This window comes from Colletotrichum costaricense, assembly GCF_030867565.1.
Source record: "Colletotrichum costaricense strain IMI 309622 chromosome Unknown Scaffold_32.1, whole genome shotgun sequence".
Lineage (NCBI taxonomy): Eukaryota > Fungi > Ascomycota > Sordariomycetes > Glomerellales > Glomerellaceae > Colletotrichum > Colletotrichum costaricense.
The window spans coordinates 102,055-118,824 of NW_026848261.1; the positions used below are offsets into that span (position 1 = coordinate 102,055).

Here is a 16,770-nt window from a genome sequence, read left to right on the forward strand (position 1 = left end):
CTCTGCCGCTGAACTCCATCCGCCATCTCGGTGAATTCGATTCTACGCGACCGACGTGTTTCCGTTCCGACCACGGCATCAACCTTGCCGTCTCCGAACCACATCGCCATCCCCAAACCTTGTGTTTTCGATACCGACGCGCTGCATTTCCCGTCCTTATCACCAATAGCCTTCTAGTCTCTCATTTCGCGACGAGCCAAGCGCGACAAACCTCCAATAAGGCTCCACTTGTCTACACCTACAACGCCTTTGCATGATAATGCGCGCGAGATTGTCGTCGCATCTCTAGAGATTCCCGCAGTCGTTAGATTTGCTGGAATACACACATCGCCCACCATGGCTTCAGTACAGGCTGCGCCTGCCGTCCAGCTCCCTGGCGCCGGCATGGCGACCACCACTCCTCAACAGGCTCAAGAGATTTTCAATGTAAGAGCCTTTTCTTCATAATGACCGCATCCCTCACATACTCTGATGATGTGTCAAAATTCGATGTAATCTTACGATGCTAACACACCAAAGAAATTCAAGCAGATGAGGGAGAGCGGCGTCCCCAACACCGATCCCGAATACATCAAGGCCGAGCAGTTCGTCTTGTCCTTCCAACAACAAGCGCGTATGCGACAGAAGCAACAACAATTCCTCCAGCATCAGCAGCAACAACAACAACAGATGCAACAGCAGCGACAGATGCAGCAGGCTGGTGGCCTCAACGGCGCTGTCAATGGCTCGCAGCCCGCCCAGCAGCACCCCCAGTCGACACAACCTCCTACATCAAGCGCGCTCAGCGCCTCGGCGCTTCCTGCAGCCAACTCAAATGCTGCTGCCGCCGCTGGATCCCCCTCGACAGCTGCTCCTTCCAGCGGCCCAGGTGCCGGCCAGTTCAACCCGCAACAATTGAGTTTGCTTAGACAACAGATCCACGCCTTCAAGCTGTTGACCAAGAATGCTGGAGTTCCCCTACAGATGCAGCAAGCCATCTTTGCTCAGCGAGAGCGCAGGAAAGCCATCGCCGCCGAGGCTGCCGCGCTGGCAGCTTCATCAACACCCGCAACGACTAGTCGAGACTCTGCACAGCCCGGCATCAATGGGTCCGAAGCCAAGTCTGAATCTACTCCCGAGGTCCAAGGGCCCACCTTCAAGACCGTCAGGTCCCCTTACGGCGATAACAACCTGATTCGCAAGTCGATTAGCCATTTCGACCATACTCAACGGAAAAATCGCAAGCTTATCCCGGGATTGTTCCCCACTGGTGTCGACTTCGACCAGCTACGGTACGAGAGGGAGCTGATTGTGTTCAACCGCATGAGAGATCGGTTTGCCGAGCTCAGAAACACCCCAGCAAATATTGCTCACTGGGATACCACCAAGGACGACGTTGAATTGGATGATAGTGCAAAGGTCAAGGCGATCATTGAGATGAAGAGCCTCGGCTTGTACGCGAAGCAGAAGGCGCTGCGGGATAAGATTGGCCGCTCGATGATGTTCTATGACAACCTTGCAATGACGACCAACCGCTCCGGATACCGCCGCACAAAGAAGATGACGGTTCGCGAGGCCAGAATCACAGAGAAGCTTGAGAAGCAGCAGCGTGATATCCGGGAGAACCGCGAGAAGAAGAGGCACACTGACTTCTTGGCCGCCATTACTCAACACAGAAACGAGATTCAACAAACCGCATCAAGCCAGCGCAATAAGTCCACCAAACTCAATAAGCTTATGTTTGCCCAGCACTACAACATTGAAAAGGAAGAGCAAAAGAGGATTGAGCGTACTGCCAAGCAGCGTCTGCAGGCTCTTAAGGCCAACGATGAAGAGGCTTATCTCAAGTTGCTTGACGAAGCCAAGGACACCCGTATTACCCACCTTCTCAGACAGACCGATGGGTTCTTGCGGCAACTCGCTGCTTCCGTCAAGTCTCAGCAAAGGAAGGCCCTGCTGGAGCAGACTGGCGAAGAGGAGGAGCTTCCAGAGGAGGAAGAAGAAGAGAGCGAACCCGATGAGGATGACGACGACACAAGTGGACGAAAGATCGACTACTACGCCGTCGCCCATCGCATCAAGGAAGAGGTCACAGAACAGGCCGATATCCTGGTGGGTGGTAAGCTCAAGGAATACCAGGTCAAGGGTCTGCAGTGGATGATTTCCCTGTACAACAACAACCTGAACGGTATTCTTGCCGACGAGATGGGTCTCGGCAAGACTATTCAAACCATCAGTTTGATCACGTATCTCATCGAGCGCAAGAAGCAGGATGGCCCCTACCTGGTCATTGTACCCCTCAGTACTTTGACCAACTGGACACTCGAGTTCGAGAAATGGGCGCCTTCTGTGAGCAAGATTGTCTACAAGGGTCCTCCTCTGGCCAGAAAAGTGCACCAGGACAAGATCCGCCAAGGACGTTTCCAGGTGTTGCTCACGACTTACGAGTACATTATTAAGGATCGCCCAATTCTCAGCAAGATCAAGTGGTTCCACATGATCATTGACGAAGGTCACCGTATGAAGAACCAGAACTCCAAGTTGACAACTACTATCCAGCAATACTACAACACCCGATTCCGTCTCATCTTGACTGGTACACCGCTCCAGAACAACCTTACGGAACTGTGGGCTATGCTCAACTTCACGCTACCGACCATTTTCAAGTCTGCGACAACCTTTGACGAGTGGTTCAACACACCTTTTGCCAACACTGGTGGACAAGACAAGATGGAACTCACGGAAGAAGAACAGATTCTCGTCATTCGTCGTCTGCACAAGGTGCTGCGTCCTTTCTTGCTCCGTCGTCTGAAGAAGGATGTCGAAAAGGATCTTCCGGACAAGACCGAGAAGGTCATCAAGTGCAAGTTCTCTGCTTTGCAATCTAAGCTTTACAAGCAGATGGTCACGCACAACAGGATCCTCGTCAGCGACGGACAAGGTGGCAAGGCTGGTGCTCGCGGCTTGAGCAACATGATCATGCAGCTTCGCAAGCTTTGCAACCATCCATTTGTGTTTGATGAGGTCGAGAATCTCATGAATCCTATGAGCATCAGCAACGACTTGCTATGGAGAACCGCCGGCAAATTTGAGCTTCTCGACAGAATCCTGCCCAAGTACAAGGCAACGGGCCATCGCGTTCTCATGTTCTTCCAAATGACGGCCATCATGGACATCATGGAGGACTACCTCAGATACCGCAACCTCAAGTATCTTCGTCTGGATGGTACAACCAAGTCAGATGAGCGTTCTGATTTGCTGCGCGAGTTCAATGCTCCCGGCTCAGACTACTTCATGTTCTTGTTGTCGACTCGTGCTGGTGGTCTTGGTCTGAACCTGCAGACTGCTGACACTGTCATCATCTACGACTCCGATTGGAATCCTCATCAAGATTTGCAGGCTCAGGATCGTGCTCATCGTATCGGACAGAAGAATGAGGTTCGAATTCTTCGCCTCATCAGTTCGAACTCGGTCGAAGAGAAGATCTTGGAAAGAGCCAGGTTCAAGCTTGACATGGACGGCAAGGTCATTCAAGCCGGTCGCTTCGACAACAAGTCGACAGAAACGGATCGTGATGCTATGCTGCGTACCCTTCTAGAAAGCGCCGACATGGCGGAGACTGGAGACCAGGACGAGATGGACGACGAGGAGCTGAACTTGCTCCTCGCTCGTAGCGACGATGAAGTGGCTGTTTTCCAGAAACTCGACGAGGAGCGGAAGCTAGACCCAACCTATGGCGAGGCAGCTGGAGCAAAGATTAAGCCTCGTCTACTCGCGGAGGATGAACTTCCTGAGATCTACCTGGGTGATGGCAACCCGATTGAAGAGGAGATTGAGACAAGTCTTGGACGTGGAGCTCGTGAGCGAACTAAGGTTCGCTACGATGACGGTCTCACGGAAGAGCAGTGGCTCATGGCTGTCGACGATGACGACGACTCACCAGAGGCGGCAGCAGCACGGAAGCAAGCCCGCAAAGACAAGCGGGAGACCAACAGGCTCAAGAGGTCCGCTATGGCCAATGCTGCTGACGACTCTCCCCCTGCAAGTCGTGCCAGCACGGAGGAGGTGGAAACACCCAAGAAGAGAGGCCGTAAAGGAGCCGCGAAGAACCAAGAGAAGCGGAAGGCAGAAGAAGGGGACGATGAGCCTCCGGCTAAGAAGCGTCGTGGCCCACAAGGTAGAGCCAAGGCGGTGTCGGTCTCTGTTGGTTCCGAGACGCCGCGAGTATCGGCTCAGCAACGCCAACTCCTGCAGGTAAACACGAGGGCTCTCTTCGACGGACTCATGAACCTTGAGGTAGATGATCCGGAGCCACCAGAGGAGGATGATGACGAGTCGGTTGCGGGCAAGCGAATCATCATTGGGCCCTTCCTTGCTCTGCCCCCCAAGCGCGACTACGCCGACTACTACTTGATCATTCAATCTCCTATTTCGATGAAGCAGATTGAGACCAAGATCAAGAAGCAGCAGTACCACAGCCTCGGCGATATGCGCAAGGATGTCGACCTCATGTTCCGCAACTGCCAGACCTACAACGAGGAGGCATCGCTTCTCTACCAGGACTCTCTTACTCTCCAGGTTAGTAACTTTCTTGACTCTTTTTGTGAACATTCAACCTGACATGCACAGAAATTCTTCCACGAAGAACTCCAAAAGGCTCTCGACAAGCATGCAGAGTTGCAAGAGCTGGAAAGCGACGGTGGCAAGGAGGGCTCAGTGGCGCCTAGCGCGAGTGCGAGCGTCGGAACCCCTCAACCAGCAACCTCCACCACGAGGATCAAGTTGATTTCTTCGGCCTCCAACGGCGCCAAAGAGACAAACGGAGCAAGCAACGGTGCGCAAAGCGACCAGGAGTAGCCGAATGGGGGTTTATTGGTTTCTACGTTTCAGTGGTCACAGTTGACGTTTAATGACGTTTGTGAGGGTTTTTTTTTCTTTCGGGGGTTTGATGCTAAAAAGAAAATGGCGATGGCATACAGTCGAGAGGCGACCAACGGCAAACGCAAAGCAGTGGTCTACTCAAACTGCGAAAACATCAAAGACTGTTGCACATTTACAGGCGTACAGGATTGGGAGGCTTTTGGAACGTGTACAGGTAACGGCGGGAACGGCACTCGATACAAATACCATGGGCCAGAAATGAGGCCGCAGAGGGAATTAGTTGAACGGTGATGGATGGCGACGGAGGGGGAAGGTTCTGTCCCGGTTGACGATGGCAGAGACCCGTTGCGAAGTTTGTTAGACTAGCAAGCAAATGTATTTTAATAGATGTGAGTACGATGGACCTGAACGCATGAGGTGTATTCCAATTGTCTGGTAGCCAATACCGTGGTGTTTGATGTACACGAATGGATACATAGTAAACAGTCGATCAATCGAGCTACCTGTCATCCATCAACATTCGCAAGGGTTGATTGCTTTTTGGGTATTGACGTGCTCGGCTAATAACATGTTGGGAGATCATCAGGCAAGGTAGGGAATGGCCCTGTAAATTAAGACGGCCCGACCATTTGATCCATCGTAAGGAAGAAAAAGAGCATCGATTTTCATGCCCAATGTGTCTTGTTTAATTTGGTTGTAATAGAGGGGGCTGGGGGGGAGAAACGATCGAGGTTGGGCCTAGGTTTCTGAACGGGCGGGCCGGGGGTGGCGGTGCCTTTTTCGACCTCTCACCTCTCACCTGCTGCTCACCACACTCATCTCGCGCCGCACCTCTCATATCGCACCTTCCAGTCTCACTGACTGACTGACGTTGCGTGGCGTTGCGCGTACACATGCCTTGTCGCAAAAAGGCTTTCATTTTCAATCTCGTCGCAATACACACTCACACGCAACGAACATGTCATCTCATGTCATCCATCTTCAAGCCCAATTTCATCGCAAGCAATCGAGCACCTCATCACCATCATCCATCGGACTTTGGTCATCACTTTAATATCAGCGCAACGCCCGTGATTCTTCCACTCCTTTTGTTTGGTCTCTGCCCTGCATAACGAAATTTCCCGCGCGCACTCCCGTGAAGAAAAGCTCCGTTTCGCACGGTCTCACCGAGCCACACTTCACTAGTGTCACGGCGCAACAGCAAAAGCCAAGGAGAAACAGACCTCTTTTCGTGAGGGAGAGGAGGAACTAGGAACAGGCTACCCCCAAAGGACCGGATTCCCGTTGCTGCGGAACCAAGCCTCAGTAATAATACGCTCAAAGCTCGGCGGCGAGCGCAACGCAGCGCAGCGCATTAGCGGCCGCGCATTTTTGCATTTACAGCTTGCATCTGCAGCAGCAGCGCGCAAATCTCATACGACGGACGGGAAATCAAAGAGAGGGACTTTGCGCTTTGCGGAGACAAAAGGGAATTGGGGTTTGTGGATTGTCCAGAGTATAAGGCAATGGACCACCCGAGTCCGTCCGCCGACCGCAGCAGCGGTGCGGCACCACCACCACCACCAGGACCACCACCACCACCAGGAGCGACGACCAGACGAGAAGGAGATGGGCCAGCTGGCGTAGTGGTAATATCCGACGACGAAAGTTCGGCCAGCTCAATGTCGGATGAGGAGGACTCAGGTACCGACCACAACCACGACGACAAGAAGCGTCATCACCGCGACGGCACCACCCCCGCCGGCGGCAGATATAGACCCCATACACCTACGCCGCCGCCGCAGCGACGCTCACAGCAACACGTTCCGCCGCCGCCTAGGGGGAGCAGGGAGAGAGATATTCGTGCGGAACGGCATCGCGACTTGCGTGAACGTGAGCGTGATCGGGATAGGGATAGGGATAGGGATAGGGATCGCGACAGGGACAGATCTCGGGGTCCGGACCCGAGGCGACGAGGAGGAGGGGGAGGAGGGGGAGGAGGAGGACTGCCACCATCACCGCCACTGGACAGGGACCGGGATCGAGATCGAGACAGGGACCGGGACAGGGACAGAGATCGCGACAGAGACTACGACAGAGACAGAGACAGTGACAGAAGTCTGCGCGACAGCCCGCCTCTGAGGGATAGCCCTCGCCTACGAGACAGCCCTCGTATAAGGGAACGAAAGCGGCAGAGCTTCGCGTTAGACGAAAAGTACCACGGCGGAGGGGGAGAAGGAGGCCGCAGCACCGTCAACGGCCACGCCAGGAGACAGCAGAGCGTGCCCCCCAACAGCGCCAACAACGGCGCAAAAAGGCAGAGCATCACGGAGCGGCTCATGAGCACCTGGACAGCGGCGCGGTCGGGCGCGGCGCGCGGCGCGGGGGATCATCCGCCGGGTGTCGGGGCCGCCGCCGCCGCCGCAGCATCCACGCTCCCCTCGCGCCGCGCGTCGTCGGCCTCGACGGCGAGCAAGGCATTCAACCCCGTCGGCAGGGTGCGCGAGTGGCTCGACACATGTAATGCCGAGCACGGCGACCACTGCTCCGGCCCGCCGACGGATACGTGGCGGCCGATATGGCTGATTGACTCGGTGAACCGGTGTCTCGTGCGCGCGAGGGCGACGGATCGGTATATCGCGCTCAGCTACGTCTACGAGCCGCCGCTGCCTTCGTCGCGGGGTCCGGTGGAGACGTTGCGGGAGAACCTCGAAGTGTTGACGGCGAGCATGGACGACGCGGATATCCCGCAGACGATTCTGGATGCCATGTGGTTGGCAAGGAAACTGGGGATTAAGTACCTCTGGGTCGACCGGTTCTGCATCGTGCAAGACGACGATGTGGAGAGGGAGGAGTACGTCAAGAACATGGCGTACGTGTACGCCAACGCCTATATGACCATCGTGGCGGCAGCGGGCGACGCCGAGTCCGGGTTGACGGGGTTGTTGCGGAGGACGCCGCCGCCGAGGGGCACCGCAGCGAGGAAGCACGAAGATTTGGTGCTCTCATCGCGGTGGGCGGGTCGGGCGTGGACGGTGCAGGAGGGCATGTACTCGCGGCGGAAAGTGTACGTTTTCGAGGAGACGGTGACGTGGGAGTGCCACTGCGACTTGTGGCAAGGGCCGCCGGGCGCAGCGGGCGGCGGCGGCAGGTTCAGCAAGATTCTCAAGGGCGGAGGGCTGGGGAGGCACGGCGGCGGCGGGGGGCCGTGTGCGTCGAGGACGTTCCCCGCGGCGACGGGGTACCTGCACCCCGTGTGGCCCGACATGGACGAGTACGCGCGGATCGCGATGGAGTTTAGCGCGCGGCGGGTGACGCTCATGTCGGACACCACGAGGGCGCTGCGGGGCATCACGACGGTGCTGTCGCGGTCGTTTGCGGGCGGCTTCGTGTTCGGCATGCCGGTGAGCTTCCTGGACGTCGCGATGCTGTGGCAGCCGAGGGCGATGGTGCGGCGGCGGCTGATGGTGCAGCCCGTGACGGGGATGAACCCGCTGCCGTCGTGGAGCTGGCTCGGGTGGCACTACGACGGCGTGCCCGCGGACCTGACGCTCTGGCGGGCGGCGGCGGATTACGTCCAGGAGGCGCCTGCGCATCACGGCAAGAGGGGCGCGGAGAGAAGGTTCAAGAGCCCCTACGCGTTCCGGTTGCGGTCGTTGGTGAGTTATGAGCTCACGGACCGGGCGACGTATACGCCGTTGCCGAATGATGGGATGGCGTACCGAGATCGAAGGCATCGGAGGACGGTGCCGTTGCCTGCTGGGTGGTCGAGGAGCGGCGGCGGGTTCCGGTATGCGGGGGATCCGGAGGTTGTGTTTCGGTACCCGGTGCCCGTGGCGGAGATGGCTGGCGGAGGAGGAGCGGACGGAGCCATCCCGGGGGCGGGGTTGTCGCCGTTTGGTGACTTTGCGCTGAGCGCGACGCTGCTTTCGTTCAGCACGACGGTGGCGTACCTGGACGTCGACTTCGCCGTGGCTAGGAACGGGGCGCCGCTCGATGCGAAGGCGGCTAACGCGGTGAACTCGGGGAATAATACGGGACCTGGCACGGGCTTGGTTGCTCCCGGACGAGGATACGGCGTCCCGTTGGCGGTGGGCAATATCTGGTCGAGGACGGGCAAGTGGTGCGGCGTAGTGACGGCGCACGATAGCTGGTTGGGCTTGCAAGGGGCGAACCATACCGGGGAGGAGAAGCTCGAGTTCGTGGCCGTGTCGATGGCCAGCGAGAGAGGGGGGAGTCATGTGTTTGACCTGGATGCGTTCCGGGATAACATGGACGAGGATGAGATTGTAGACTTTGTTAATGTACTCTGGGTGGAGAGGGTTGGCGGGGTGTGTTACCGGAGGGGCCTCGGGCATGTTGTACAGAGGGTGTGGGATGCGGTTGCGAGGGACCGGATTGAGGTACTCCTGGGATAGGAGAAAAAGAGACGAGGAGAGGTTCCTCACAACGCATTAATATTTCATGTAAAACATTCAATTAACGAAATACCCGCTAGAGCCATGTTTGATTCGTATATTAAGTCTTCCCTCTGACCTTGCTACTGATCGTTGCCCTGTACCTTCCATTCCTTGTGTGCCAAATATGAATTGACCATAGGCGTACTGACAGAAGGTTGACAGTATTTTGATGATACCATGAAACGATCCTATCGATTTCAGAGGCGGGTGGGAGTAAACGCCGCCCAAGGGGTCAACACTATTACCTGCTCACCCACAGGTAGTCCAAGCCTCGGGGTGCCTTAGCACTGCTTAGATAAGTTGTATTCGTACATGAAGAAGTGGAGGAGGCCCAGTGCCTTAAGACGCCATTGCGATTTGTTTAATCTTCTACTTTTGCTGACCGTTATAACCTCGGATGCTTGGGATGATTATTTTGCTCCTTCCACTTGTGTTTTAGAAATTGGTTGTTCTTGCTAGAATTGATGCCATAGGATTTCCACGCGATTAGATACCGGGAAGGAGCGAGTGCACGGGCCAAGGGCGGGCGCTCGGACCACTTCGGCATCGTATAAAATCCCCCCTGCACATCCCTCGGGCCGATTTTTCTTCTCTTCCACCAACCAGAACGCACAATCCGACCCCGCAACGTGCCTAGCAGAAATGGCAACCAATCCCCCGCCCCCGCCCCCGCCCCAGCCGGGCGTCGCAGTAAGTACCTTTTCGGCATTGTATCTGACTACGCTTGGGGCATGATTCTAATATCTATGGATTTTCTTATAGCTTGACCCACAGGTCTTGGTTGGTTGGCACGACCAGCTACAAACGCGTGCACATGGCATCCCTTCCGGCTACACAGTCCACGATGGTTCACAGAACCCCCGTCAAGACGTAAGTCTCGTCCAAATACATCTAGAGGCTATTCCGACTATAGTTCGTTTATGTTTCTGTTCCGGCATTTCTAACTATGCTCTGCTCTAAAGGGTCAAGCTTTCATCACTGTCTATGCAGGCGAAAAGTTCTGCCGCTATGCATTCAAGACCGACTTTGGTCTTACGATCTGCCCTACTACCGTAAGTTGCGATCATTGTCCCATTATGCTTTACTTATCTTAATACTGATGACCTTTTAGAGATCTTTCACTCGCGCAGCCCTCCATCACCACATCGTTGGACACTTTGAGGCTGAAGAGGGCTTTCGTCCAGCAATCAATCCAACTGCTAACACTGGAAGCAAGCCCGACGGCACAAAGAAAGTAGGCAGGGGCGGCCGAAGCAGCATGAGCGACAAGGTGAAGATAGTTCGTAAGTCAAGTCATTTTCCAATCATTTTTTCAACATCTCTTACAATTTTATAGCATTCCTTCAGCAATGGCGCTCAAACATGTTGGCCCAAACCGAATCTTTCAACTCCACAAACAACCAAATCCTCTTCACTCAGGCTTCACTGAATGTTCCTGTCGCAGCTGACTCTACCCAGCCGTCGGCCTCGCGCAAGGAATCGAAGGCACGTTTACAGTTTGATCTATATTCAGATCATAGTTCTAACTTTATCTTAGAAGAGCGGCAAATCTGTGGCGTCGTCGAGTACTTCTGATGACAGCGGTTTCACTCAGAAGGACATCGAGGAACAAGCAAAACAAGTAAGGCATTTCACATCAACATATTCACAATATGGTACTAATAGAGCTTTAGTGGCGCGAATACAAGGCACGCTTGGAGGCAGAGCAGCATGTAAGTGTCAAATTGCCCATATGGTAACATTATATCACTAACTTAGTTTGTGGGCGAAGTCTAAGCAAGGTAGAGGTGCTGATCATACACCCAAGTCTCCTAAGTCGTCGGAGATCGACCTTGCCATTCAGGCTGTTCAAGACCTCAAGGACAAGAGAAAGGCAGAAGAGGGCAAGGTTACGGCATTGAAGACGGACGTAAGTACAAGGTCACAACCATATTACTACCATATCACTGACGCGACACTATTACCAGGTAATCCCTATTAACGACAGGATCAAAGAGATCCAGTCAGAAATTGAAAGAGTCTCGGCTGCATGCGACGTCGCCCAACAGGAACAGGACGCTGTGGATCGCGAGCATGCTCAGGTTTGTCAAAGCCCCTTCTCGTTTATATCATAGGTCTAATATGATACTAGCTTTTTGACGAAGAGGTCTATGAGAAGGCAGTCGAGAACACCACGAAGGTCGGTGGCCCTTTGCTCATCCTTAGACCGGAGCTTGAGATCCGACAGAAGGAGCTGGGAGTTCTTGAGGCAGCGATTGAACTCGCTCAAAAGGCCGTGGTAAGTATGGTTCATTCATTCTCAGAGCTTGATATTGATATGGCCTAGGCGGAGCACGCGGTGCAGGTCAAGGGGGCCGAGGAGCATCTACTTGCTCTCCAGTCCGACAAATCTCCCAAATCTCCCAAGGTTGCAGTCACCAATCCGTCGCTTAAGGGACCTAAGAGACGTCAGGGATCTAAGGTACAACAGAAGACTACTTCCAAACAGGTAAGAAGCTTTGAGGATCGTGATACGAACCTGACAAGGGTATTATACTAACGTTATATAGAAACCCAAAGGTCCTGTGTGGAAGTCGAAATTTGTCAAGTCACGCGCTGCTTAGGAAATGGCCGCGACTGAGGTTTTCGACCAGCCAGCCGTAGTCGAAAAGGGCCTCAAGAAGAACAAGTGTTGCGAGACTTGTGTTCAGGAGTGTGGTCGTAAGCGTAAGTAAATCCGCTTCCATCATCTCGCCATCATGTTATCTAACCTAATACATAGCTAGCCAGCGCTGCGCTGGTGATCACGAGGATTGCGCACTGAGCAAGATCATGGGAGGCCCATACACTGTGCCTGGTGAAGATGTTCCCCACACTAAGGAAGTCTATAACCACCCATCCCTCCACGGATGATATGGATATGACATCCGGCTTCAGGAGGACCATATTCAATTCACGTTCAGTACATAGACAATGGGGTTTTTTTTTGGGGGCAAGGGTTGCTTTTTAGATCGGAGGAGGGGCAAGGTTTGCTTTTTAAGTCGGAGGAAACGACTCCGGAACATCAATCAAGAATGATCCCAGCGGTTAGTTAGTTCAATGAATGCTTTGCTTTGCATGAAATATCGATTCAAGTTGTTATTGATTGACCTGCATGGTAAATCTGAGATTGCTGTCAAAGCAGCAGAGGTCGTCCTGTCCAAATTGCGTGAATCAGGGAACACGCAGGTTGAAAGTGGCAGCAAATTCACCAATGAACATTGGCACTATCCCCATTCCCAATCTTGACTAAGCTATACAAATATCAATCTGACCCATGCCATGCTTTAAACGTTGGACATTGGACAATCCCATCCACCCTTGCGAATCCATTATACACATTCTCACCCGCTCTAATCGTCATTCTCAACCTCGCTCATCTCCGCCCCTTCTTCAGCGGCGGCGGGCTCCTCGACCTTGAAACCGAATCGCTATACCTCCTCCGCTTCGCACTCATGGGGCTCCTTGAATCCCGACCACGGTCTGGTGAACCCCGCTTGAGTGACCTCTTGGGCGGGGGACTCGGCGAGCGAGAGTACGACGCATCTCGGCCTCCATTCCTCGCCCTCGGCGGGGCCGCGGAGGCGCTGTCACCATCCCGTGCCCTCGGGGCAACAGGTGAGCGGCTGTCTCTCGGCCCTCGACGGTCTACGGGGGAGCGAGACCGCGAATCGTATGATGACGCACGGCTCGGCGATCGACTAGGAGAACGACTGTCGTAGCGGGCGCGTTTCCGCGGCGCGCTGCTCACAGATGAACTATTCCGCCTGGCTGGGCGACGCGCTTCTTGCCCTGGACTACGACCGCGGACAGGTACGCCTCGTGCAGGCGGGGGGGTGACAGAGCGCGAAATAGAACGTCCTCTCCTGGGGGAAGGAGATCTGCTGACGCTTGAGCTGTTCCTCCGGGCTGCCCGGCGAGGTGGCGGTGTCACACTGAGACTACGATCCCTAGGACCATTTCGGGCTGGAGAAGGGGATCTTGAGTAGCTGGCAGAACGACCGCGTCTTCTCGGAGGACTCGCCGAGTACGAGTCGTCGCGGCGTCCCTTTCTAGGAGGCGAGACTGAACGACTGTAAGATCGAGATCTGCTAGAGCTGCGACCTCGACTGTACGAGCGGCCCCGTCCGCGGGGCGAAGGAGATCTGGAGTCGGCATGCTTTCGATCAATGGCGCGTCGAGGCGTCCTCGACCTTGATCGAGAGCGGGAGTATGAGGAGCCCGTGTACGAAGAGTAGCTAGACACCGACTCCGAGTCGGAATCATCAGCCGGTGGTGCAGGTAATGCTGGCTTGGGCATGTTCTGGAGGTACTCGCGAGAAGCCTCTGTGAGAGCACCCATGCCAATACTGGTAAAGTAGTTGATGGAGAAGCGAATATTTCGTGGGTTGTCGCGCGGGAACAGGCCGGTGAAGCTGGGTTGGAGGATCTCGTCCTTCATCCGAGCTTGCAGTTTTGCCATACCAAGCTCCTCAGATATGTCCTGGAAGAGGATCTTGATGAAAATTCTGGAACTACTCGTTGTCTCTTCCTCATTGAGGTGAATAACGGAGAGTACGTGCCAGCCAATAGCATCGGTCGCGAGCAAATGCGCAAAGAAGCGCGCAACGTTGCGAAGCCTGTTGGTCTCGTATCGGTGGATCTTGCTGTAGTAGTCGGCAAAGGATTCTTCAAAGAGACCGGTCCATAACCTGTTAAGCTTGGCGAAACGCTCTCCAATCAGACCGTGAAACTTTGAAAAGGTCTTTTCCTGGGAGCAAATCTCGACAATCATCGAGGGCAGCTCCGCTTCTTGGCCAGCCGGGAGGTTTACCCGCAAAAGCTTGTGCACTGCTTCTTCGGGGTCGATGGACGACATGACCGTCAGGTAAATGGTACGGCGCAGATTGACCAAATCGGTGTTGGACTGGTCCTTGATCTCCATGGCCTTCTCCTCTTCGTCGTCCTCCTCCTCGGAACTCTCATCTTCATCGTCATCGTCGTCATCGTAGTCGCTACCCTCGCCCAAGATCTCGGCCTTGAGCTTCTTGTACGCCTCCTCATGCTCCTCCCACTCCGCGTCGTACTTGAAGATGTTGAGGCCATCCTGTACGTCGATTTCACCGTCCAGGTCGACCATGTGCGTGATTTGATCCTCCTCCTCAACCAAGTCGAGTTCCTCCTTGATGGGCGGGTTGTCCTTGAAGTTGTCCTTGCGAACCTGGAATAGCACCTCAATCATGTACTGCACACGCTTGTCGATATCCGCCTCGTGCAGCACATTCCTCAGCTGATCCCAGACCGCAAGGGCGATTGCGGGCTGCATATCCTGCAAGTGTTGTCCAACTTCGCGCATGAAGTTGACGGCGATCTCGACGCTGTCGTCGGTCGGCTTGTGAAGGAGAAGAAGGAGCATCTGGCCAGCGAGTCGCTCGTGGGCGACCTGGTGGTTGACAAGATGCGCCAGGAATGTCGTGGACGAAACGCAGACAGCCTTGTCGCTGCGCTTGAAACCTTTACGGAAGGACATGATGAGGCGCTTGACCAGGAGCTCGCCGACGGCAGGCAGCTTCGTGTTGACAATGGCCACCATGGCGGCGAAGACGGGCGTAAAGGGTAGAGAAGCCGCCTGCGCCTTCATGATGGATCGACAGAACAAGCCGCGGCCCTTGATCAAGTTCTCGCCAAAGAGCTCGGGAACAATGTGCTTGATGTTGGAGTAGTTGACCTTGTTGATCAGACCATTGATACTCTTCTTCAGCGCCTCCCACATCAGCCTCTGGTATTCCTTGGAGCTCTTATCGGTGATCTGGGCTTGCAGCGCCCTCAGTCGCGCGGGTGGTATGTAGGTGCCTCCGGACCGCATGGACAGCAGCTTCTCGTACTCGGCCTTTGCGATGGCCTGCTTCTCCTCCTCCGTCTTCATGGGCGGCGTCGGGCGTCGTTGTTCTTTGGGAGCCGGGCGGTAGCTATCGGTGCGATCGCGGTCTCGATTGCGGGGGCGATCGTTGTCGCGGTTATCGCGGTGGTGTCGACGGTCGCCGCCGTCGCGGTCGTTTTCCATTTCGCTATCGCGTTCGCGGCGCTCGAAGCTCGGGGAGCCAACGTCTGCCGATGCCATCTTGCCTCTGTTCTCACGTCCTCAGAGCCCTGTGGACGATTAAGAATCAAGCCTGGGAGCCTTGCGACGCAGAGAAATGGCGGCAGCCGAATCGGAGATGCGCTGGTTGCTGGAAGTCTTGTTTTTCCTTTTGGCTGGGTTGGAAAAAGTTACTGCTCCTTTGACGCAACAGGATCGCCAGGCAAGAGTTACCTAAAAATCCAAGTGTGGCTGGGGAGCGAGGAGGACCCACTATGGTACAGAGAGCGCACAGACCATGCGGCTGGAGCTTCCAAAGCACAGGGGGAACCCAAGGTATCTGGCAGGTCCACCGTCCACCTCAAGTCAATCAGTCAACCGTGGCAGCTCCCATTTAGCGCAGCCATAGAGGTCCAGTGCAGGCGCGCCCTCGTCCCCTGAAATCGCGACGACATTTTTCCCGATCGGAGGATCCAATACAGCACCTAGAGCTACCACCTAACTGGCCTTACCTCATCTCGACCTCCTTCCCACAACCCCCCACGACCCTTCTTTTACATCGGCCTTTCCATTCACACAGTCACTGGTCACTACTCGCGCGCGCCCACCTCGTCGATTCCTTCTTCACACTCTTTATTCACTCTTTCAATAAAATCGACAATGGTACGTTGACATTGCTTCTCACCGAGTCGGCTAGGACCCGCCCGCACTCAACAGCCAGCATCCCATCCCACCCTCGAGCGCAACAAGGGAGGGCAGGAGGGCAGGCAGGTAAAACTGAACATGGTCAACAGCTCGCTAATCTGTGCTTCAATTATTTACTACAGAGCGGAACTCTCGTCGGCTTCGCCATGCTCGTGGCTGCCTCTGTCATCTTCACATACTACTCCATCTGGACCCTGCTCATGGTAAGTAGCATTGCCCACCCACCTTCTCCCTCCATTACCATTTGTTCTGCGAACAGGGCCAGCAAGGTTGACTAACACATCTTGCCACAGCCCTTCGTCGATGAGGGCCACCCTCTCCAGAGCTTCTTCCCTGCGCGCGTTTGGGCCATCCGTATCCCCGTCATTCTCATCCTCCTCGGTTCCGCCGTTGTCGGTTCCTTCCTAGGCACCGTCATGATCCGCAGCAACAGAAAGAAGGCCGCCAAGGCCAAGGCTGCCGCGAAGAAGAAGGCGTAAAGGACTCGGGAGTGGGAAATTATTATCAATTGTTGCGCATGTCGATGCCCGGGAGGCCCAGGTTTATTGTTGGATGTCTACGATGATACGGGCATAGAACATGAGGGCCCAAGGGGGAATGGGTCCACAGTTGCGAAAGCACAATGATGGGTATCTAAGCTGGATTTATTGGAGAATGAGCGCGCTGCTCACTTCAAGAGCAAGGCTACCT

At 55.0% G+C, this 16,770-nt stretch overlaps 5 protein-coding genes across 5 annotated transcripts; 4 read left to right on the top strand and 1 right to left on the bottom strand.

Moving 5' to 3' along the window:
- Positions 1–336: 336 nt before the first annotated feature.
- Positions 337–4,836, top strand: CCOS01_16612 (SNF2 family domain-containing protein; the record flags this gene model as incomplete). Its single annotated transcript, XM_060464748.1, has 3 exons — positions 337–426; positions 520–4,557; positions 4,609–4,836. The coding sequence occupies 3 exons, from the start codon at positions 337–339 to the stop codon at positions 4,834–4,836; spliced, it is 4,356 nt and encodes a 1,451-aa protein (XP_060304636.1).
- A 1,529-nt stretch (positions 4,837–6,365) lies between these two features.
- CCOS01_16613 (heterokaryon incompatibility protein) lies at positions 6,366–9,257 on the top strand (the record flags this gene model as incomplete). The annotated part of the gene is made up of 1 exon (XM_060464749.1): positions 6,366–9,257. One exon carries the CDS (start codon positions 6,366–6,368, stop codon positions 9,255–9,257), a length of 2,892 nt encoding a protein of 963 aa, XP_060304637.1.
- A 684-nt stretch (positions 9,258–9,941) lies between these two features.
- CCOS01_16614 (uncharacterized protein) lies at positions 9,942–12,191 on the top strand (the record flags this gene model as incomplete). The annotated part of the gene is made up of 12 exons (XM_060464750.1): positions 9,942–9,989; positions 10,062–10,169; positions 10,262–10,351; positions 10,411–10,578; positions 10,840–10,920; positions 10,973–11,011; positions 11,071–11,208; positions 11,267–11,380; positions 11,431–11,577; positions 11,626–11,787; positions 11,903–12,005; positions 12,061–12,191. The coding sequence occupies 12 exons, from the start codon at positions 9,942–9,944 to the stop codon at positions 12,189–12,191; spliced, it is 1,329 nt and encodes a 442-aa protein (XP_060304638.1).
- A 502-nt stretch (positions 12,192–12,693) lies between these two features.
- Positions 12,694–15,417, bottom strand: CCOS01_16615 (MIF4G domain-containing protein; the record flags this gene model as incomplete). Its single annotated transcript, XM_060464751.1, has 1 exon — positions 12,694–15,417. One exon carries the CDS (start codon positions 15,415–15,417, stop codon positions 12,694–12,696), a length of 2,724 nt encoding a protein of 907 aa, XP_060304639.1.
- Positions 15,418–16,035: 618 nt separating this feature from the next.
- Positions 16,036–16,559, top strand: CCOS01_16616 (dolichol phosphate-mannose biosynthesis regulatory protein; the record flags this gene model as incomplete). Its single annotated transcript, XM_060464752.1, has 3 exons — positions 16,036–16,038; positions 16,203–16,283; positions 16,374–16,559. The coding sequence occupies 3 exons, from the start codon at positions 16,036–16,038 to the stop codon at positions 16,557–16,559; spliced, it is 270 nt and encodes an 89-aa protein (XP_060304640.1).
- Positions 16,560–16,770: the final 211 nt, after the last annotated feature.